This window comes from Lonchura striata, unplaced genomic scaffold, assembly GCF_046129695.1.
Source record: "Lonchura striata isolate bLonStr1 unplaced genomic scaffold, bLonStr1.mat Scaffold_181, whole genome shotgun sequence".
NCBI lineage: Eukaryota > Metazoa > Chordata > Aves > Passeriformes > Estrildidae > Lonchura > Lonchura striata.
The window spans coordinates 178,315-201,862 of NW_027461116.1; the positions used below are offsets into that span (position 1 = coordinate 178,315).

General features: G+C 43.5%; 1 protein-coding gene across 1 annotated transcript; it reads right to left on the bottom strand.

Moving 5' to 3' along the window:
- Positions 1–7,216: 7,216 nt before the first annotated feature.
- LOC144248567 (uncharacterized) lies at positions 7,217–22,398 on the bottom strand. The gene is given in 8 exon segments (XM_077790666.1): positions 7,217–7,268; positions 8,934–8,978; positions 10,859–11,863; positions 11,865–12,608; positions 12,671–12,933; positions 13,063–13,296; positions 21,222–21,332; positions 22,264–22,398. Coding segments are annotated over 8 exon segments (2,589 nt in total).
- Positions 22,399–23,548: the final 1,150 nt, after the last annotated feature.

Here is a 23,548-nt window from a genome sequence, read left to right on the forward strand (position 1 = left end):
GTCCTCAGAGGACTGGGTAAAGCAACTGTTGAATGGTTGGGTACACGCTAAACAACCTTCTAACCTTGAGGAGAGTGCCTATGCCCAAGTCTGGATAGAAAAGCCGGAGGTGCTCGTGTTTAAACTCTCGGAGGTTTCAGGGGGAAAGAAAAAGAAGGGGCGAGCGGAAGAAGTAATTATTGCACCCCCGCCCTACATTCCCCCTGCACCAAATGCACCCCCTCCTCCTCCACAATCGGATGAGGAAGAATCAGACTCAGACTCTGATCAACCCTCAGGCTCGCGTGGTCCTCTTACCCGGAGTAAGACGCAAGGCAAACTATTTCCCTTAAGGGAAATGCCGATGGGGGGACCACAGCCGGGGATTGGATTTATTTCGGTGCCCTTAAGTTCGGGGGATGTTAGAGACTTTAAGAAGGAGATGGGAAATTTGCTAGAAGACCCCCTGGGTGTGGCAGAGCGGGTGGATCAATTTTTAGGTCCTAATATATACACTTGGGAGGAATTACAAGCTATACTTAATATTTTATTCACGGCCGAGGAAAAGAACATGATAAGAGTTGCTGGAATGCGAGCCTGGGATGCCCTACCCGCGCATGCCCAGCAGCCAGCCGACACCAAATGGCCTCTCCAGAATCCTAATTGGAATAACCAGGATGCGGCCCATAGAGCTAATATGCAGGACTTTCGAACCATATTAATTGATGGCATAAGAGAGTCCGTTCCTAGGGGCCAGAATATAAATAAAGCATTTAACGACCGACAAAAGAAGGATGAAACCCCCACTGAATGGTTAGAGAGGTTAAGGAAAAGTTTCCAGCTGTACTCGGGATTAGACCCGAATAACCCAATGGGACAGGCAATTCTCAAAGTCCAGTTTGTCTCTAAATCTTGGGATGATATCAGGAGGAAGATACAGAAAATGGATGATTGGCAGGATAGGGATTTAGCAGAATTATTGCGAGAGGCGCAGAAGGTTTATGTCCGCAGAGAGGATGAAAGTCAGAAGAGACAGGTGAAAATGATGGTTGCTGCAGTGAGGGAAAGCAGGTGGGTAGAGGAAGAACAAAAGAGAGTCACTCGGAAGGGGGGGGGTGACAAGGGAAAGGTAGGAGAAAGGGTATGCTATTATTGCGGTAAGAAGGGACATTTCAAGAGGGAGTGCAGGAGGAGGCTAAGGGACGAGGAGGAGTTCAAAATCGAATAGGGGAGTCAGGGGCTCTATTTTATGGGGACCAGGAAACATCAGAAAGAGCCCTTGATAAAATTGAAGGTGGGTCCCCAGGGCCAGGAAATAGATTTCCTGGTCGATACAGGGGCAGAAAGATCTACTATTCAATTTCTGCCTCAGGGCTGTAATTTGTCAAAACAGACAGCCACGGTAATAGGGGCTAAGGGGGAACCTTTTGAAGTACAAATTATTAAAGGGGTGGTGGTGGAATCGGGAACTAAAGTGGGGTTGGGTGACTTCCTATTAGTTCCTGAAGCAGATTACAATTTGTTAGGGAGAGACTTGATTGTCGAATTGGGAGTTCAAATTGAGGTGGTAGAGAAGGAATTAAAGATCAGACTTTGTTCCCTCCGTTTAGAAGATGAAGAGAAAATAAACCCCGAAGTGTGGTATAATCCAGGGACTGTGGGCAAATTAAATATAACCCCATTTACAGTGAAGATCAGAAATCCCGAAATCCCGGTAAGAATAAAACAGTATCCAATTTCACTAGAAGGGAGGAGAGGGTTAAAACCTGAGGTTGAAAGGCTGTTAAACCAAGGACTGCTAGAGCCTTGTATGTCGCCTTTTAACACCCCTATACTCCCGGTAAAAAAGGCAGACGGATCCTATCGGCTGGTGCACGACCTTAGGGAAATTAATAAGCGAACTGTAGCCCGATTCCCAGTAGTGGCAAATCCCTATACCCTTTTAAGCAAACTGGGACCTGAAAATGAGTGGTATAGTGTAATAGACCTGAAGGATGCCTTTTGGGCCTGCCCTCTGGACGAATCCAGTCGAGATTATTTTGCCTTTGAATGGGAAGATCCTGACACGGGGAGGCGACAGCAACTCAGGTGGGCGGTACTTCCACAAGGCTTTACGGAATCACCTAATTTATTCGGGCAAGCCCTGGAACAAATTTTGCAAGACTATAAAACAGACCCAGAGGTAAAGCTAGTTCAGTATGTGGATGATTTGTTAATAGCAGGTAAAGAAGAAGACAAAGTCCGGAAGGAAAGTATTAAACTATTGAATTTCCTGGGACTAAAAGGATTAAAAGTCTCTAAAGCAAAACTACAATTTGTGGAAGAAGAAGTTAGGTACCTAGGACATTATTTGAAAAAGGGAGAAAAGAGAATTGATCCAGATAGAGTACAAGCAATCCTATCTCTGCCTCTACCGCAAAGTAAACGACAAATTCGTCAGGTATTAGGACTTACAGGATATTGTAGGCAGTGGATTGAGAACTATAGCGGGAAGGCAAGATTTCTGTATCAAAAACTTACCCAAGATGGGCATCTCAAGTGGACAGAGGAGGAAAAATCTAAATTCCAAGAATTAAAAGAAACTCTGGTCCATGCTCCAGTCCTAAGCCTCCCAGATTTAAAGAGGCCCTTCTTTTTATTTGTTAATATCACAGATGGAGTAACATATGGAGTACTTACCCAGGACTGGGCGGGGAAAAAGAAAGCTATTGCATATCTGTCTAAAATCTTAGACCCTGTAAGCAGGGGATGGCCGGGCTGTTTACAAATAATTGCAGGCTGTGCGGAGTTAGTAGAAGAAGCAAGGAAGATCACCTTTAATGCCACTCTGAAGGTATTAACTCCACATAACATACGGAGTGTAATGCAACAAAAAGCAGACAAATGGATCTCCGATGCCAGGCTCCTAAAATATGAGGGGATTCTATTAGAAACCCCTAATTTCACTTTAGAAACCACCTCATTACAAAATCCAGCCTCCTTCCTCTTCGGAGAGCCCGAAACTGAATCACTGATACATGACTGTGTAATTACTACAGAAGAACAAACCAAAATTAGACCTGACCTGGAGGAAGAAGAATTAGAGACTGGGGAAAAATTGTTTGTTGATGGATCATCCAGAGTAGTTGAGGGTCAGAGGAGATCAGGATATGCCATAGTGGGGGGGCCTGATTTAAAGGTAATCGAATCTGGACCCCTAGACAAAACATGGTCAGCCCAAGCCTGCGAGATATACGCTATCCTAAGAGCCTTGGAACTATTAAAAGGAAAAGAGGGGACCATCTATACAGATTCTAAATATGGATACGGGGTGGTGCACACTTTTGGGAAATTATGGGAAGAGAGAGGCCTCGTAAATTCACAAGGAAAGGACTTAATCCATCAGAAACTAATAATAGCCCTCCTGAGGGCTTTGAGAGGCCCTACCAGGATAGCAGTGGTCCATTTAAAAGGGCATCAACGGGATGGCCGGGCTGTTTACAAATAATTGCAGGCTGTGCGGAGTTAGTAGAAGAAGCAAGGAAGATCACCTTTAATGCCACTCTGAAGGTATTAACTCCACATAACATACGGAGTGTAATGCAACAAAAAGCAGACAAATGGATCTCCGATGCCAGGCTCCTAAAATATGAGGGGATTCTATTAGAAACCCCTAATTTCACTTTAGAAACCACCTCATTACAAAATCCAGCCTCCTTCCTCTTCGGAGAGCCCGAAACTGAATCACTGATACATGACTGTGTAATTACTACAGAAGAACAAACCAAAATTAGACCTGACCTGGAGGAAGAAGAATTAGAGACTGGGGAAAAATTGTTTGTTGATGGATCATCCAGAGTAGTTGAGGGTCAGAGGAGATCAGGATATGCCATAGTGGGGGGGCCTGATTTAAAGGTAATCGAATCTGGACCCCTAGACAAAACATGGTCAGCCCAAGCCTGCGAGATATACGCTATCCTAAGAGCCTTGGAACTATTAAAAGGAAAAGAGGGGACCATCTATACAGATTCTAAATATGGATACGGGGTGGTGCACACTTTTGGGAAATTATGGGAAGAGAGAGGCCTCGTAAATTCACAAGGAAAGGACTTAATCCATCAGAAACTAATAATAGCCCTCCTGAGGGCTTTGAGAGGCCCTACCAGGATAGCAGTGGTCCATTTAAAAGGGCATCAACGGGGAATGGATTACCGGAGTAGGGGTAACAATGCGGCAGACTATGAGGCAAAGAAAGCTGCAATTATTAAGACATTAACCTTAAGTGAGGGAATTAAGAAGGACCTTGTAGATACCCCAAAGAACCCTGGGTCTACTACCCAGGATAAGCTTATATTTACAATAGAAGAACAGGAGAAGCTTACAAAATTGGGAATAAAAGAGGAATCAGGGAAATGGCTGTTAAAGGATGGGAGGGAGGTTTTACCTAGAGCCATAGCCCAGCGGATGCTTAGTAAATTACACCAGAGAACACACTGGGGCGCTCAGGGACTGGTGGATCACTTTGCCACCCATTATATGACAGTGGGCCTACATGACTTAGCGAAAGGGATTACTAGAAGCTGTCCAACCTGTCTACGAGTAAACAGAAGAAACCTAAGGAAACTACCCCTGGGTGGGAGGCCAGTGGCAAAGAGGCCCTTTTCAAATTTACAAGTAGACTTTACTGAGCTCCCCAAGATAGGGAGACTAAAATATCTTTTGGTTATAGTGGACCATTTAACACATTATGTAGAAGCAATCCCCACTGCCAGAGAAACAGCTCGGACAGTAACAAAAGCCTTGCTGGAAGAAATAATACCTAGATATGGGGTCCCAGAAATGATAGACTCTGATAAAGGCCCCCATTTCACTTCAAAAATAACACAGATGCTAGCAGAAGCTCTGGGCATAAAATGGGAACAACATACTCCCTGGCATCCACAGAGTTCGGGAAGGGTAGAAAGAATGAATGGGGAAATTAAGAAACAACTCACCAAATTAACACTAGAAACTAAATTATCCTGGATAAAATGTTTGCCGTTGGCATTATTAAATGTTCGAACTCAGCCACGAGCTGATATAGGACTATCCCCATTTGAAATGCTATATGGGATGCCCTATTCCCTAGAAAAAGTTCAAACCAATCCTAATATTACTGATCAAAGTATTAATAAATACTTAACCATTTTAATGAAATATAAAAAACAGTTATGGGAAAAAGGGATGTGGGCCCAAAGACCACCCCTAGATCTTGTGTTACACCAGGTACAACCCGGCGACTGGGTCCTCATCCGAAGCTGGAAGGAAGATTCAATCACCCCAAAGTGGGACGGACCATACCTGGTTTTAATCACCACTGACTCCGCAGTCCGTACAGCAGAGAAGGGATGGACTCATGCTAGCAGAATAAAGGGGCCAGTGGATCCAACTCGATTTCATACAGCTTCCAAAGAAGCGAGCTGGAAAATTGACGGGAAGCCGGGGGATTTAAAGCTAACAGTAAAGAGAACTTACAAATAATTTTCATGAGCTCTATCAGCTCTAAAGACATTTGGGTTGGAGATAACTGGGAACTGCAAGTACAACTAGTTGGAGAAACAAAACCTCCAGGATACTGTAAACGTCTAGAGGATTCAGCCCAGCAGCCCTTCTATCGGTTCATCCGACTTGAAAAAGAACAGAGACCTTGGGAAGGGGAGGGCCACGCTGAACATCAAAGTATTAGAGTAAGGTGTAGCTGGTTAGATTGTCGTTGTTACCCTTTTGCCTGTTTTTCCTGCAAAATCTGTAAAGGATTGTGGTGGGCTCACTGCAGAAAGGGGAGAGCTCCAAAAAGTGTATGTCAACGCTGCTGGCTGGAGCAGCGCAAATTGACATCTGAAGTACTAAATTACAAGGTTGCCACTCGGGAATTGACTAAAGGATCCCCTGAGTGGTGGGAAATTTTCGTAAAGGGAATAAACCCTGAATTCCACTGTTACCATTCCAACGAGCCCCTGGGTCCGTTCCTCACGGATATAGTCCAGGTTAAGTGTCGCAAATTAGTTAAAAAACTCAGGTGCGACACTCCACAGTTGAATACAAAAAATTGGATCTCCCGGAGATCAAAGTGGGAGAGAGGGAACGATCCCACCCCTGAAGAATATCTCTGCTGTCGGGAAGATGGCTTGCCCTGTAACTTGTAGCAACCAAGTTGACAGGCGAGACAGAGAGGTAGATAGTGGGGATGAGGGGCCCTCCCAAACCTTGAAAGAGAACGTAAATCATCATGAGTATGAGAATGGTGACAACGGAATGGGGGAAAATGGGAATGTAAAACTGAGCATGATAAGTAACATCCTCCCCTGCAGTGCGTATCACTCAATCCTATGGGTTTTTATGTTTGTATGGTTTCCCCTTCAGAGTGCTACAGTTAATTCACATGAACCCTTTAAATGGACCTTAAGCAGATGGGAGGATCACGATACCCGTCATATTTTACAAACAATAACGGGACCTGGAGCACCGAGCTTCAAAGTTGGGATCTGTGATTTAACTCGGAATTTAAAATGCGGGCGACTGTTAAACTTAACAAGCTTCTATATGTGCCCCGCTTCAAACCCAGGGAAGCAATACTGTAATTACCCCAAACATTATTACTGTGCCTATTGGGGCTGTGAAACAATAGCATCAGCGTGGGCTCCGGGTGGGGGATTAGACAAATATTTAAAGGTAGGACATGGACCAGTAGGATGTAAACGACCACGAGAGTGGCCTTGGACTGGAAAAAACTTACTTGGGAACTGCACCTTTCTTTACCTAAATGTCACTCAACCAAGCGATTCTGGGTGGTTAATAGGCAAAACATGGGGAGTTAGGCATTGGATAGAAGGACATGATCCGGGAAATCTGATTCAAATAAAAAAAGAAGTAGCGCCACACGACCCTAGCCCTATAGGCCCAAACCCAGTAATAAGCAATGACTTAAAAGAAAGTAATAAAGCCAGAGATAATGTTATAGACAAAGGTAATCAAGAACCTCAGTTATTAGTGCAGAAGTATACAACTTTATGGAAAATCATGCAAGCTACTTTTGGGGTTCTGAATCATACCCATCCTAACCTAACTAAAGGATGTTGGCTTTGCTATATGATAAATCCACCCTTTTATGAAGCTATTGGGATTACATCCGAGGCAAGGGAAATAAATGGTACAAATCCAAAAGAGTGTCTCTGGAAAAAAGAAAGAGATAATGTTCCAGGCATTACCTTGTCCCAAGTTAGTGGGCAAGGAAGATGCGTAGGAAAAGTTCCTGCAGATATGCGACACCTCTGCAACACAACAATGAGCATTAGCAGAACAGACAAGCCTTTTGATTGGCTTATGCCAGCAGTCAATACTAAATGGGTATGTCAACAACTTGGAGTTACACCCTGCCTATCGGTAAAAGCCTTTAATAATTCAGACTTCTGCATTCAAGTTCTAATAATCCCCAGAATCGTATACCACCCAAAAGAATACGTGTTAGAACATCAAAAGACCCCTGAACACTACTTGGTTAAGAGAGAACCACTTACAGCACTAACGGTAGCAATCTTACTCAGCATAGGAGGAGCGGGAGTCGGAACAGGGGTCGCCTCCCTGGTAAGTCAAACCCAAGGTATGAAAGCTCTGCGCACATCTGTAGATGAGGATCTAAGTAGAATAGATAAAGCCATAAGTGAACTAGTTAAATCAGTAAAATCCCTTTCTGAGGTAGTCCTCCAAAACCGAAGGGGATTAGATTTGTTGTTCTTACAGCAAGGGGGACTATGTGTTGCTTTACAAGAAGAATGTTGCGCTTATGTAGATCACACAGGTATTGTAAAAGACACGATGGCTGAGTTACGCAAACAAATAGAACAACGAAAAAGAGAAAGAGAATCCCAGCAAAGTTGGTATGAATCCTGGTTTACATATTCTCCCTGGCTGACCACTCTATTATCCACCCTTGCAGGACCAGTAATTTTACTAATTCTAATACTTACTTTTGGACCATGTATTCTTAGCAAACTTATTACACTAGTGAAAAATAGGTTAGAAGCTGCACATTTAATGATAGTAAGGCCAAAGTATGAGCCACTTAGCGAAGTAGAGACTGAAGAGTATTTGGAATTGAGCAAGAGAGAATTAGAACGCTTTAATGAACAAAAAGGAGGTTAAAATAAAAAGGGGGGATATTGTTAGGAAAATAAGGCCTTTTTGTTCATATAGAGTCTCTCATATTCACAGAATAGAGTTTTAATTAGAGTTTTTACTTGTCTGAACATGTTCTCATCTTGTCAGGCATTCCAGTGTCTATCTCATGCATTCCAGTGACTATCTCTCAAGGACGACTTCGTTACAAACTTTTTAGGGAGTTAAAACTGTTTTGAAAAAGCTGCTGCTAGGCACCCAAACACCTAAGCAAATAGATATGTTTCAAGGATAGTTCCGTTACAGACTTGGCAAAACATGTAAACGTGCCTAGAGATAACATTTCTTGTTTTTGAGGGAATTTCCAGGTCGCAGAGACAACCTTAAAGAAGACCACTGGCGCCACCAAGAGGCAGAGAACGACCACCTAACAACAGGGTGCGCCTGCGCAGAAGAGACACCGGAGCGTCACCAGAGCGTCACACATCCGGAAGAGACAACCCAATAAGTGGGGGGGAAACGGAGAGCTAGGCGCGGTAGTTGAAACGACTGCCGCCCAGCGCGCGCTGGTTTGCTTTCGCTTTCTGCTATTAATAAATCCTTTTAATTGGATTTGACAGCCTATTGTGCTCGTTTATAACATACATTAATGGAAAAAATTGCCTAAGCCCTGCATGACTCTGAAAGAGCAAGCTTTCCAGTTATTTTCGAATATTCTGATCCACATGGAAAATGCAGAGAAGTCCTATTTTGCAGGGCTGATTTGCTTCGTATGTGAGCCACAGCAAGGTCAGAATCCTTGGAAGGACACTGCTTCTTACCTCAAGATTTCTGTGAGCTTCTGCCTTGCTTCTGGCTTGGAAGACCTTGAAAGGCAAAGAAAGAAGAGGAAACCAGTGCACTTTTAACCAGGGGTGACTGAAGAGACTAAATCGCTGCCCACTGGCCATGCTTCACAGAGCACAAAGCGAAGATTGACTGCCCATGACGACATTTGAACCTTGTGTCATTGCTGTGAATCCTCCTGAGTGTACCTTGCTCCTTAGACTGAAGGCACTGTCATTGAGCAAGCTGGGGGTTAAAGCAGCCTTTTTATTTTGGATAGTAATTCACTAATACTTGGGGACTGAGAGGATTTGGGTTGCAGTACTTATTACAGCCTATTTCTGCCTTGGTGGAAGGAGGTGAGAAGTACAGAGTACCTGAAGCAAGGAAGAATTGAGATATGCCAAAGAACCAAAAAGCTTGATTGGCCACCTAGAGCAAATCTTTGTGGGCTTTAGGAAACTGTGGGGTGGCTGCTCTCACCTGCTTCATGACTGGCCTTTCTTTTCCTGCATATTATTTTCATTTCTACTGTTTGTATTGTTTTTTCTTGCACTTTGCTCCTTACTATGAATTAGTATGCTGCTCAAAGCTAAATATCAGCCAAATTGATAAAGATAGGTTATTTATATCTTCTCAGGATTTAAATGCCACAGAAAAAGTTGGGGGACTTGAGCAGATCAAGCAATGTTTTACCCTGCAGCGCCATGTAAGTGACTAACTGCTTTAATGGCAGGTACATTGACAGCTTTAGTTTGGATATGGAGGGAAAATAGATTGTTTTTCGGAAGACACTGCTACTTTACTCAAATTTGCTGCACTACAGCTCAAGGGTTAGAGCACACCTAGACAGTGTGACCATGCTGTAACTATCACTGTGTTCATTTGTAGTTTTTTTACTCAGAAGTTGAAGCTTCTTCTTCTTCCTTTAATTAGCTGCCTCTATCAGGACCTGTTTTGTTTTCTGCTATAAATGGTGGGTCAAATAAAAAGAAGGACAGATTTCAGGCAATTTGAGAAATTTTTCTTCTTTTATTATTTCTTCACACATATATATGTAGATATTGCTGAAGGGCAGCTATTACTGAAGGGTAGCTCAATCTTTTAGGACTAAATTGTTCCCTAGGAGTTGTAAAAGTGACTGTGTAAAGAAAACTTCAGCAATCTTTCCAAAGATTGCTAAAAAAATTCAAGAGTACTCTGCTGCAAAATTTCAGGCATTTCAGGTCATTTTCACTTCAAACTTCAAGCATTTCTATGGAAATGCTCAAGAGACAGCATACTTAATATATCCAACATCTCTGTTTGCAAAGAGTCTATTTCAGATAGAGGTATAGGAAGGACATTCTCAAAGATATAGAGGGTTACGTACAAAGAATGACGCATTTCAGGCAATTTGAAAAACTTAACTTCTTTTATTAGTTTCTCAAACATAGATATTCAAGTATTATTTAAAAGCAGACAAGCAACTAGGGGAATTCTCTAAACTAAGGGTAATTCTCTAAACTAAGGGTTTAAACTAATCTAGTCTAAACTCTATTTCTCTACACTAAGGGTAGCTTTGCAAAATAGTTATATACTGCCAACACTAAAGGGCCTCTGGAATGAATGCTAAGAAACAAGTCTAATTAAAACTACAACTCACTAAATAACTACATTAAGTCCCTAATAGGCTAGGTTGCTGTCTTCGAGGTATTCCAAGCAACCTCCATCAGCTTCACTGTTGTTCTTCTGCAAGGATGTGCAGGTGGAGCCCGTTTCTGCCTCCTTGACTTAGGCAACAGCACTGTTGCAAATGGAAGGTGAAGGGCAAGGCCACTCACGGAAGTGTCTGCACAACAAAACCATGTGCTGCACCATCTTCCTTTCACAGGAGCAGGAAAGCAGCTTCAGGATTGCCACGGACAAATACAACAATCACAAAGAGTCGACGTCACAGCAATCAGCTGCGAACTTCTCCATCAGAGCTTTGTGCAGGGAATTCTTCTCAGTGTTGGAGAGCATCATCCAGAGGCGAAAGTGCAGCTGAGCATAAGCCTCCATTGCCTTTCTGTGGGCATCTGGATCTCGGGCCAGGTACTCAAAGAGGTTGAGTGGCTCAACCTTTTGCATTGCTGGCGGCAAGCTGATCTCTGCAGGAAGCTTCTCGTTGCCTAGAACAAAATGGTCCAGGCGTTTCCATTTCAGGCAGAGCTGTATGTATGCCATGATGTCCCACAGCCGCAGTGGAAATTCCTTCCTGCGCCAGTAGACCGGCGGTAAGATGTTTAACACATGCATGACCAGAGTCTTCCAGTTAGAGTTGGAAAAACCTGTGCCGCTCAGCATGCAGGTGAAGAGCTGCAGGTATTTCAGGTGCAACCTCTTACATGGTATCTGCCTGGCAATGTGCTGGAAGAATTTTGCCTCCGCCACAGCGAATGTCTCAGGCCATGCTGTTCTTGTGAGGATGTTGGCCTTGGCGGGCTGACTGCTCACAAGGTTACCGGAGTTGCCTTTCTGGGCCTCTAAGGGCTGGTTGACCACAAAGATGTCATAGTCCCCTTGGCACACCCAAAAAAGCATCTCCACCGACAGGGTCCTCTTGCCTCTGCTCAGCTGGAATTGGCAGGACCGGCTGCAGGGCTGAAACACCAAGTGCCATGAGTATGACTGAGGCACATGCAGCCACGAGCATCTCACCATCTGGAAGAACCAGCGGGAGGTTTTCTCCACATCCAGGTAGGAGCCGATGCAGAGTGTCTCCAGGAGGCTGCGCTGCTGCTTCCGCCGCAGCTCCTCCTGCGAGTGGTGCAGGAGGCACAACAGCTTCTCGCCCAGCTGCTTGCTCTCACGCGTGCACACCAGCTCCACACGGACGCTGAAGGTCCTTGCTGCCGTCTGCCCTGCACTGCTTGGCTCTAGGTGGAAGGTGTGCCCTGGTGGGATTCAGTGGGACCAGCACATGGTACACCCCATCCCACTCATGGGGGCTCCAGCCCTCAAAGGCACTGCCCACCCCGATGGCTGCTTGAGGCACCGGATCAAAGCTATTGCTCACGCTGTACACAAAGACACACGTGAAGCTCTCCATCAGCTCAGCTGTCACTGAGCAGCCTCTCTCCAGGTCCTCCACAGGCCACTCTATACCATCCACTAAAAGGATGTCCTTCTCATTCCCAGCATCTTGGGTGTCTTCTCTGTTTTCAATTGCACCACTGGCATTTTCTTCCCTGCCACCATCACTGCCACCTTTTTCACTGGCAGCCACATTACCTTGTTCCTCTTCTTGTCTATCATTATTCTTGTTTCCCTCCACATTCACATCAGCCTGTTATTCATCCTTGTTTCTATCATTGCCATCTTCTGCTATCACATCCTTATTTACTTCCTCAGGTGCAGGAAAACCACTATGGGCAATTTCATTCCCACATTGATTGCTATCTTCCTGCCCAGTCCAGTCTTTACTTCTTTGGTCATTGGCACGTCTGCTTTCCTGCACCTTCACATCCATGTATTCTTCTGTTCCATCTACATTGTCTTCACCTTCATTTACATCAGTGTTTTTGCCTGCCTTTATAGTAACACTATTGTTTTTTTCTTCATTTCCTTCTCCTTCTTCCTTTCCAGTGTCCTTGTCTTGGTCCACCTGTACATCCTTGGTTTTTTCTTCATTTGCTTCTCTAGATCTTCTTTATTTCCAGCAACATTGCCAGGTTCTTCTTCATTTCCTTCAGTGGTAGTGTCTCCTGGCATATCCCCATCACTCTGTCCTTCTTTCTTTAAGTGATAGCCATTGTCGACATTGCTGTCTTCCTTCACATCATAACTGCCACTGTTGACATCGCTGTCCTCCTTCATCTTCACATCATAATTGTCTTCAGTGGCATCATCCTTGTTGCCATCATCTGCAGCCACAGGACTGCCCTCTCTGTCATCTTCAGTGCCGCTGTTTTCTGCCTCCAGAGTCATATCTCTGTCTTCTTCACCTTCCTCTGGATCAGCGGTGTCTTCTTCCTGTTCAGTTATTCTCTCATCTCCCAAGGTCTTGCAGGAGCTCTGGTCCTTGCTGCTGCTGCTCGCCTCACAGCTCCTTCTCCTGCAGCCCAGCCACAGGCCCAAGAAGAGCAGGATGCCAGCAAGAACCCAGAATGGCCACTGCTGCAGGGCACCAAAGAGCATGGCTCCCCAGCCCTCATCCTGCTGCTGCAGGGGCCCCTGCTCCAGCTCCTGCATCAGCCGGGCCATCTCACGGTCCAGCAGCTCCTGACGCTCCCGCATTCTCTGGTGCGTGGCCTCATCCAGCCCATCCCCAGCTGGCTGGGGGTACTGGATCAGGCTTTGCACAAGCACAAACAGCAGTGATAGTAAAGCCATGGTCTGCAGGAGGACACACAGGAGGGGTTCAGTGGGGCCGGAATAGAGACAGTGAGGGGCAGGAGCAGCAGGGATGTGGTGGCAGGAAGGAAAGGGCCCCTGGCAGCTGGCAAGGCTGCACCGCTGCCCCGCGCGCCCCGCGCCCCCAGCAAGGCGCTGCGCCCGGCGCTGGGCCCTGGAGACGGGGCAGCCCCGGGGACCGGCGCTCCTGTCCCAGCCCTCCTCCAGCCCCCTCTCCCCTCTGCTGTGTACTCACCGCTTGCCGAGGCTCTACTGGGGCAGCGGCACCGGCCTGGGGCCTTTTATAGTTGCCCCCATTGTGACACGGCCCCTGTGCTGTCACAGAGCCCAGAGCGCATCACAGGCCAGCCCCGCCCGCCGTCCCAGCCCGGTCATGGAACTCATCATGGCCCCGATGCAGAGAAGAAAGGAACTGAAGTCTTTTTTTGCGTTTCAGGCTCTCTTATGTAGTTTGTCTCACAGCCACACAGCACTCCCCCTACCCCAGACTGGATGTGAGACTTCAAAAGGTGATGCATGTCATCTGCATCCTGTTCTGTTCAGCGCTTGAGACAAAACACCTCAACACCTCTTTCTGCTGCTGCTGGAAGGGGCAGATGAGATGGCTTGAGCTATGCTTGTAGGAAGCTACCAAAACAGTAATAGCCTCTTCAGCTGCACACTCACTAGGCAGAGGAATTTACCTCAAGGCACATGTTGGACCTGAAGGCACATCTGGAAGTGAAAAAGCATCTTGAGAAAAAATATCTGCGTTTAGTCTCAGAGGAAGAATTTGAGCCACCTCAGAGCATTTCTGTTTTGTTCTATAATTTTGGGGTTGGCGGCTTTTTTTTTTTTTTTACTTTTTTTTGAGGGCATAATAATTGTAATAAATGCTACCAAATGTGAATTTCCCCTCTCCCTTCTTTGATGGAAGACAAGTAATGAAAAAGTGGCAATTGCTCTTTCTCTGCATCTTACTCCAACATTTGCTGTTATTAAAATTTGTATCTTCTTTTCACTAGTCCATCAGTTTGAGGTGATGTCTGCAAATGAATAATAATTTTTCTTACCACTGTATCCTCAGCTTTAAGAGGATTCTCTCCCTTTCATATTCAGATCTTTCATTTTCTGCTTTATGCATCCTTTAAAGACCAGAAGCCTTTTCCCTCTGCTTTTTAATTTACTTCGGAAAAGCACATTAATTAAACAGTTACATTTGGTTGGTTGAAGGTTGCCCATGATATTTATTTAGCTGGAGGTTTATCTGGCTGTCAGAATAACTCACTGGAGAGATCACAATTTTATAACAATGCTGGTCAACCAATGTGACCTTCAACAGGACCACCTGTGGCAAACCTTGTGAGCCCGCCTGTGGCACTCATCCCTGCCTTTTCTGGCATGATTTTATATGCTACTGCACCTCAGGCACACAGTATGTAACTTCTGTCAAGCCTTCAAGACACTAGAAGTGTGATTCTGGAAATGCTGATAAATATAAAAGATACGACTCAGAGATAGCCATGTTACCTCTTCTTCTAAGGTTTCCAGGCCTGTAAACGAGGGGGGACAGGAACAACCAGACAATCAATTTATGGAACACTGAAAAGGTCAAGATATTGTAATATGCTCTATTGCACTGAATCTATGGGATATTAAAATTCAGATGGTTCATTCCTAGAAAATATTTGCAGTTGCACAAATAGAGAAGCACAGATTTCCACCATGGTGGCAAATACACAAACAAATGGATCTACTCCAATTACAGTTCGAGACAAACATCCTTGTGTGAGCTTCTTTGGAGCTTTTATATTTGGAGTACTGAGTTGTTCCACTCAAGCAGAGGAACTTAACCTGATACCAGGGATGGAAGGCTTCTTCCCTTCTTCTTTCTCATAAACAAAATGATGAGAAAACATTAACAGTCAGATCAACCTCTGCTAACCTTTTAACTTCAGCTGTTGATATGATTAAGTCAGGAGCCTCTGTTAGACTATTTTTACCTCTTATTTTCTTTCTCTCCTTTCTGATCCTTAATTTGCACTTGACATTTCAATTGATTTGTTGGGCTAAGGAATTTTGCCACTATTAGCTTTACTTTGACAAACCTCTCTTATTTTAACATAGAGGGTCCCAGAAATTTAGCTAGGAGCCATTTTGACATAAGGGAAAGATCAGGTTTCTGGTCTATGTGACCCTGTACATTTTACAGGCTTTTGAGGAAAAACTCCTTTTCTACAGGATGCAATTTCTAAACCTCTGGACATTGCTAGTCTAATCGATCCTAAGTGGTGCCCAACATTTTTTAAATCCTTATCAAAATCTGGACCTGCAGCTACAACTGAGGCTGCAGCAGGAACACATGGAGCAGAAAGGGTATTATATGTATCTCGCAGAAAATCGTCTTCTCAGTACATCCCTCCTCTCAGTGCTTGCTTATATTAAGCACTGAAAGTCACAGTTCTCTATACACAGCAGAACCTGACTATTTAGAAAGGAAATAATTTAGCCAGCTAACCCAGACAGAGAATTGAGGCATTACTTCAGGAGAAATGAGGAAGGTGATGTCTGTCATTAGTCTTCAATTACAAGAAGAAATAAGTCCTGTCCCAAATTAAAGCAAGAGTTGCAGACCTCTTGCATTGCGACTACAAACAAAGTTGAAAGAGTATTCTGGCAAGAGCTTCTGAATTTAAATACAGAAATGACACAGGTCACGTGAGAACCAAAGAATGGAAACATTAATAAAGGAAGCAAAACCCTGTCCCTGTCACTCCAAGATGTCTTCTGATATCCATGGTGGAATGGTGAATTTGACAGAAATATTTATGTCTGCCAGGCAGATATCCAGTTATAGGAAAAAATTCTGTTTGTCTATGAAAACGCAGTTTTCAGTAAAAAAGATGAAAACTAATTTTGAATGTATATAAACAATACAAAATCATTCTTCAGGATATCTTTATGTATCAGGAGGCACATCTTTTATAACACTTTTATTCCTATATTTGTGAATAACTGTTTTGCAGTGCTATTTTAACTCAAATAATTAAGCTTTCCTTCTGTTTTATGTTTAAAAGTTTGGGGGTTGGGGTTTTTTGGCATTTGGAAGCAAGTCAACTGGAGAGCATTTTCTGTGCCATCTGAGGTCAAAAGTAACAGCATGGAGTCAGAGAAGGCCATTCAGCAGGCAATTTGTATCCTCAGTTGGGTATCCCTTCTGTAGAATGCAGCTGGTATAAACTGTACAGGGTCTGGGGCTACAGAAACAGCAGAAATTAAGAAAGTGAATTTTCTAGAAAAGCTTGAAGTATAGAAAACTTTGAGCATGCTGTTAAAGAAGTTGTGAGTTTGGTTCAGGGGACTGCAGAGTTGATCCCTTCTTCAGTCATATTTCAATTGTTAATACAAGAGGAAATAGATCTTTTGATCACTTTTTCCTGTTAATAATCTGTTTTTAAACACTTCTAATAGATTGTTTTGCACTCATAGTATGATAAAAACCACAATTCTTGAAAAATTCAGCTACATGTGAAAATTAGATTTGGAAAAAATGGTGCTTCTTTACAAGTGTTGAAGTAGTTCTCTCTTCTTTGAGTAACTCCAGCTTTAGAGCAGGTATTTGAAAGTTACTAGTGAATCGTACCTATGTCCTTCACCATTCTAAACAGACATCTGCACTTTGAGCCACTTTGGAAGCCTCAGCTGTTATGTGCAGTGCCTTCTCCATAAATAGCCAAAAGTTAGGGTGCTGGAGACTCCATCTTCATTGAGAAAATCCATTCTAAAACTTGCTGAAACTATTACTATCTAATCCCCAGCTTCTAAAGGTGTTTCTTTTTATCCCCATTCATTCTTTGTACCCAGCCTGAGCTCTGGGGGTGCCAGGGATTATGGAGGTCCCATTTGTATTCCTAAAGCTGCCATAACCCCCTAGAGGAACTCTCCTGCAAAATGAGTTCTGCTCTCTGAGTCTATGGCTTCCACAATCCCTTTTATTGGAATTATGTATTTTAGAAATGCCTTAGTAAGTGATCCAGTGGTTGCTGAGCAATCAGAATTGCTTTTGCCCCTCTGTTATGTGAGATGGTGTCACCAGAAGATATTGAAGCCTTCCTGCTCAGGGCATTTCAGTGCCAGGCTCTTACAAGCACACACAGCTGTGCTGGTTGAGCTGACCATGGGGGTAACCTGCGCTTTGTCTGATTCCCTTTCCTCAATAACAGCGTGTCTTGGAACTCTTTTCCCTTCTGCTGCCCTTGAAGAGCCATCCACAAAGACATTTTCTGCCTGAGGCCAGGCAATGTCTCCTGAATCTCCCCCAGGCTGGGTCTGGAGCTGTGTCCCTTGAATGCAGTGCTGGGTTTCTTCCCAGCCCCTCTGTGGGCTGTTCAAACAGGAGGCTGGGTTAAACCCTTCCCCTGTCCTCAGTTCTGAATCCTCCTGTGCCACTGAACAAGTTTCACACTGTAATAACCGAGCACTGCTCATCCATTGCGAGGCTCTTTTGCTTATCAAAGCTTGAACTTGATGGCAGACTGGAACAGTTGGAGATCCTGTTGTCATCAGGTTTTGGGCCTCAGTTCCCGTTGAAGCTGTGGCTGCACAATTCTGCAGACAATGAGGCCACTGTGGCCACTGGGTGAAACATTTTGGCCCAAGAATTCCTTTGGCATGGCCCTGTTTAACATTCCCCTACAATTCCAATTTCTTTTCTGAGTCTGGAAGCGCCACAGCTGAGGCATCAATATTTTTGGTTGTTCATTTTCTCAAGTTTTGCTCTCTTTCTCCTGTCCATACCACAGCATGGAGGCTGTCTGAGGTTAAAAAGTCCTACAGTGTTCTGGCTGGAACAGAGAATCCTCAATCCAGGCTGTGTAATTCCCTATTTATCCTCAAAATTGTCTCAGCTCCTTTTTGGTCCAGGGAAATGTTACTTCTGAGATTGCCCAGTGCCTCTCTGGGTCAATTCACCAGGAATCTTCAGTCCCAGTATTTCCCAAATATTTAACCTTTTTCTCCACCATTTGCCGTTTGTTTTTGTTTTTTTTTTCCCCAATACTCAAAAGATATTTTTAGCCAGGAAATTCAGCCATTTCACTGGGGCTTTGTCTACCACTTGTTCTTGTCCTCCTCATTGGAGACATCTGATTCCCTGACTGGCAGGATAGGAGTGCTGTAGGGAGACATCCCTGGCTCCAAAAGCCCTGCCTTTAGCAGGGACTCCATACCAGGCTGTGAGCCCTTCCTTCCCTCCCCTGGAACAGGGTGTTGCTTTTAGACACCACTTGTACTGGTTGCTTCAAACTAATTTGGAGAGGCTCCCCATCAAATTCTCCCCCTGGGGCTGCCCACACCTCTGGGTTCCCTTCAGCACAGGCCTTGCCAGACATTTGACCCAAAGGTACAGCAGCAATAGACTCTGTGTCACCTTTTACAATATTAAAATGCCACCATGAAATTCCTTCCTAGTCAATTACAATCAGAGTAGGAAGAAAAAGAAATTAGTTTATTTCAAACCTACCCCCCACAGCTCCTAACAGTGATTGAACAAGTGATACCAGCTCAACTTTCCCATTTATTCCCTTAATAATGAAAACATTCCTTTACAATTTTCCCCCCTTAGGTGTAAGATTCAGAGTGGATGGAGAGGCCCCTGTGTCCATCAGGAGAGGTGTGGAAAAAATGACGGGAGACAAGTCCATTCTATAATGTCAACAAGTCTCAGTTTATTTCAAGCACACATGTACAGTTATACCCGTTATAATGAAGCTCATGCATATTGCAAAATTTAGGCTCATAATTGGTGTACGAAAAACAGGTCAATCCCGCCTTTGGAGCTTTCTAAGCTTGCTTTGTTTTCCCTTACATTTATCTTTTTGCTGACTATTCTACTGTTGGGAACCAGCTTACCCAAGGACATAAGATATTATTGCTACATCTGCTATTGCTGCACTGTGCAATTTTCAGCTACTGCTTCACTAACTGCACGTAGTCATGTCCTTTCTCACAAAGCCATTCATCCACAAAACTCTCCATATTTCCCCCGTTTTTGTTTTGGACCATTAAGTTAGTTGTCCACATCTTTTGAACCATGCGTTCTACCAGCTTCTGAAGACAGTTAAACAGACAGGGCAAGATCAGCAAGAGTAGGAAAACAACAATCATTATTCCTACTGCATACATGATAAAAGTTCTTAGCCAAGGACCTATCCCTAAACTTTTAAGCCATTCTTCTATCCCCAGCCCATCTTCTTCTTTTAATTGATGAAGGCCCTGTTGTAGTTCTTTAATCTTAGCATATATTGATACAGAATGATCAGAGAGATTCATACAACACATTCCTTCAAATTCCTCACATCCATGTCCCTGGGCTAACAACAAAAAATCAATGGCTGCTCTGTTCTGTAGTACGGCATGATTTACACTTTGTGCATCCATAGCAAGCATAGCTAAAACCTCTGATGTTTTGTTAAGTTCATCTTTAGTCCAGCATCCCAATTATTCAGCTAACATCATAGCCTTTCTAGCAGCTCCTCCTGGTAACAGGGTTGCTACTATTACCTGTTTCAAAGTACTCCAAAATTGAGGTTGTCCAACCTGATCACATTCTAAGTCATGCACATCACGCCTCTTCCTTGTCTTCCCTAGCCTGTCCCATTGCATTAGCAATGATATATTAGGATGGAACAGCGCTAGTTTTCCTAGGTAACAGGGTCCCCCTTGTGGTTTTACCGGTATTCCATTCCAAGCTCTATCTCCACAGATCAAAAATACACCCTTTGGCAACCTTAAGGGTTTGTTTATCTTGGAACCATCACAGTTAGAATATAACTGCGATGCTACCCTACCTGAGTCCAATGAAGAGTCCAGAGAAGCCCATTTGTCTCTTGGGTTATTTACACTCTGCAAATTCAATGGAACAAAGCTAAACCATCCTCCTGTTGAAACATTCCCTAAACTAGCATTAGCACTTCCAAAGAGATCTAATTCCTCTGGTGGAGATTGCAATGTTTCTTTAAGTGACAGTACCAACAAACATTGCCTATAGCCATCTCGTTGATCTTCTGTGTAATCAATATTCTTGTCTGGCCCTTTCACCTTTGCAAAATTCTTGCAAAGCGTCTGATTTTTTATTAATCCACAAAATTCTTCTGGTCTCCAGACAGGAACACCTGTTAGGCAGATACGAAATGGATTTGTCACTCCTCCCAAGCTAAGGCATAGCGAACTTTGATTAGTCATGTTAGCCAAGGTTACTCAAATATTTTCTCTGGGCTGATTAAATTGTATTAGTCCATGACAAAGATTAGTCAAAAGAACAAGATAGATTATCCACCTTATCGCTCTCATGATTTCTTCTGCTTGCATTTTAATTTTAATGTCTGCACATATTTAATAAGCTTATCTAATTCTATGTCTGGATTTCCTACTACTGGTTTTCCTAAATAAGATCTTATAGATACCTTCACTTGCTTTTGACACCTTGTTGATAAAACTTTTGAATTTGCTTGCTTAATTAATCTATCACAAGCGTGTTCTGCTTCCCACCTATAAAAAGCTAATATCTTTTGTTCTGGTGCTTCAAATAACTGTAAAGCTATAGCAACTCCTAAGCCTGTGTCTCGTATTAAATCTCTCTGCCAAGAATCTCCTCGTTTTTGAAAGTCACAATGTTTACACCAAAAATGTCGTTTTAAAAATACTTGATTTTCCCAGTATGTTTTTCCACAACCCCCAAAAACAAAAGCAATCCAACTGTTACAATTAAAATTCCCACAACTAAGACACTCAGGATTCTTTGGTCCTGGAATATGAACAGTCTGTAAAGCCTCAATAGCTGTAACAATTGCCGTAAAAGTTAACTCTGAAGGCAAAAGTTGATCAATCACTGGGGAAAGTCCTCTTATCTCTTGAAGAATAGGTCCCACTGTGCGAATCAGCTTCTCTTTAATTCTCCTCTGGTCTTGATCCGTCAGGCGAGCTAAGAGACGACTCATCCAGAGCTGGTTTGGTCCACTTTGCTGGCACCCAGAGTGAACCTGTAGGGGTGGAAACACAAAGATATCCCCTTCCCCAATATAGGACCTTTGCTGGGTTCTGCCAAATACCTGTTTTAGGGTCCCTATACCTGACCCATACTTCTTTGCCCTTTTTGCTCATTTCTTTCTGTCCATAATGTACCATTGCAGGTGGTGCCTCTGAATCCCCAAATACACACAAATGATTAAGAACAAAGAGCACTTTCATTAACCTTTCCTGAACATCTCCAATCTCTCTATGTTTTTCCAGATAGCTCTTCAAAGTTCCATTTGCCCTTTCTACAATTGCTTGTCCAGTGGGAGAGTGTGCTATTCCTGTAATGTGCTTAATTCCCCATGATTTTAAAAATCTATTCACCCTGCCACCAATGTATGCAGGACCATTGTCTGTCTTGATCTGCTTTGGCACTCCCATTACTGCAAAACAACTACACAAATGACTTATAACATGTAATGCTTTTTCTCCAGCTTGAGCTGTTGCCCAGATGTATTTACTATATGTATCTATAGTAACATGAACATATTTCTAGCGACCAAAACTATTTACATGAGTAACATCCATCTGCCAGAGTTCATTAGATGAAAGACCTCGTGGGTTAACTCCCCATCCCATGTCATGACCCCCATTATGATGACTACAGATGGGACAAGCTCTCACTATAGCAGTGGCATCTGCATGGGATATTCCAAACTCCCGTTGTAACCCTTTTGCATTCTGATGAAACATAGAATGTGCCTCCCTAGTGAGTTTTTCCCCTGATAAAGGAGAAATTTGAGTCACTGTGATGAGCTTATCTGCCCGAGCATGACCCTCTCCTAAGCCAATTTTCCATTTGTGACTTCTTATATAGATGATAGCATAAGGATGTTTTCGGATTTTTACTGCTTTTTGAATTTGTATGAACAGTTCAAATAGTCTCTGATTCCGTACTTCCTTGATAGAGGCATCCTCTATTCTTTCTACAACACCAACTACATACAAGGAGTCTGTAACAATATTCAAAGGCCCCTTTGGGACTGTTAGAGCCCAAACCACAGCTGCTAACTCCAAGGTCTGAAGGGTCATTTGCAGTAAGGATTTCATGATTCCAGACTCCCTGCTCCTGCCATGTAATTGCTGCTGTTCTTGACCTCTTCCCTGAATCTGTGTATGCCATTATTGCACCAGGATTCGGTTCCTTTTCTCGCTGTGGCCGTACCATCCAACTCAATTTTCCAATCCACTGTAATGGAGGATTTTTAATACTTTCAGTTATGACAGCACCTCCTACTCCTAGCAGAGCTTCCTGCAGTTCTTCACTATTGGCCAAATACCATTGTAAAGAGTCCTTTTTCATAGGAATCTGTATTAGTTCAGGCTCTCGCCCATCAACCTGCAAAATTCTCTCATGACCCCGTTTTACCAAAGCTGCTAACAGTTCAATTTTTTGAATTAAAGTCTTTGTTTGCTGAAGTGGAGGGGTTTTTAGCCATTCTAACACCCTGATCTCCCCCGTTTTTGTTTCTAGTTGGGTTAAAGCCCCCAGCAAATGTTTTTCACCACACCATATAGTGAGATTAAGCGGGATTCCCAGTATTCGTCGATGTACACGACCCTGAACCACACAGTCTGTAATTTGCTGAAGAGTTCTTTTCTGCTGAGGATTAAGGGTCACTGGTGTTGTTGGGTCTGTGCCCTTCAATAAGGGTCTAAGAGAATCCAACAGTTCATTTGGAAGGCCCACTATAGGTTTAAGCCATTGTAAATCACCTAGTAATTTCTGAGCATCATTTAAAGTAACAATATGTGTTTTCAGTTGTAATTTTTGAGGCGTTACCAAGCTTTGAGACAATGTCCATCCCAGGTATTTCCAAGGAGGAGTTAACTGTATTTTCTCTGGGGCCACAACAAGCTTAAAACGTTCCAGCAAATTTTGTACATGCTTAACCTGTTGACTCGTAAATGATTTAGGTTGAGCAATCAAAATATCATCCATATAGTGATAAATAATAGCTTGTGGCCACTGTTGCCTCAATGGTTGTAATGCAGAATCTACGTAAAGTTGACATAAAGTAGGGCTGTTACGCATACCCTGAGGCAAAACCGTCCATTCAAATCTTTGATCTGGACCTTCTCTGTTCAGAGCTGGCAAAGTAAATGCAAAGCGCTTTGTATCCCTGTCATGCAAAGCTATTGTAAAAAAGCAATCTTTGAGATCTATTATCAATAGAGGCCA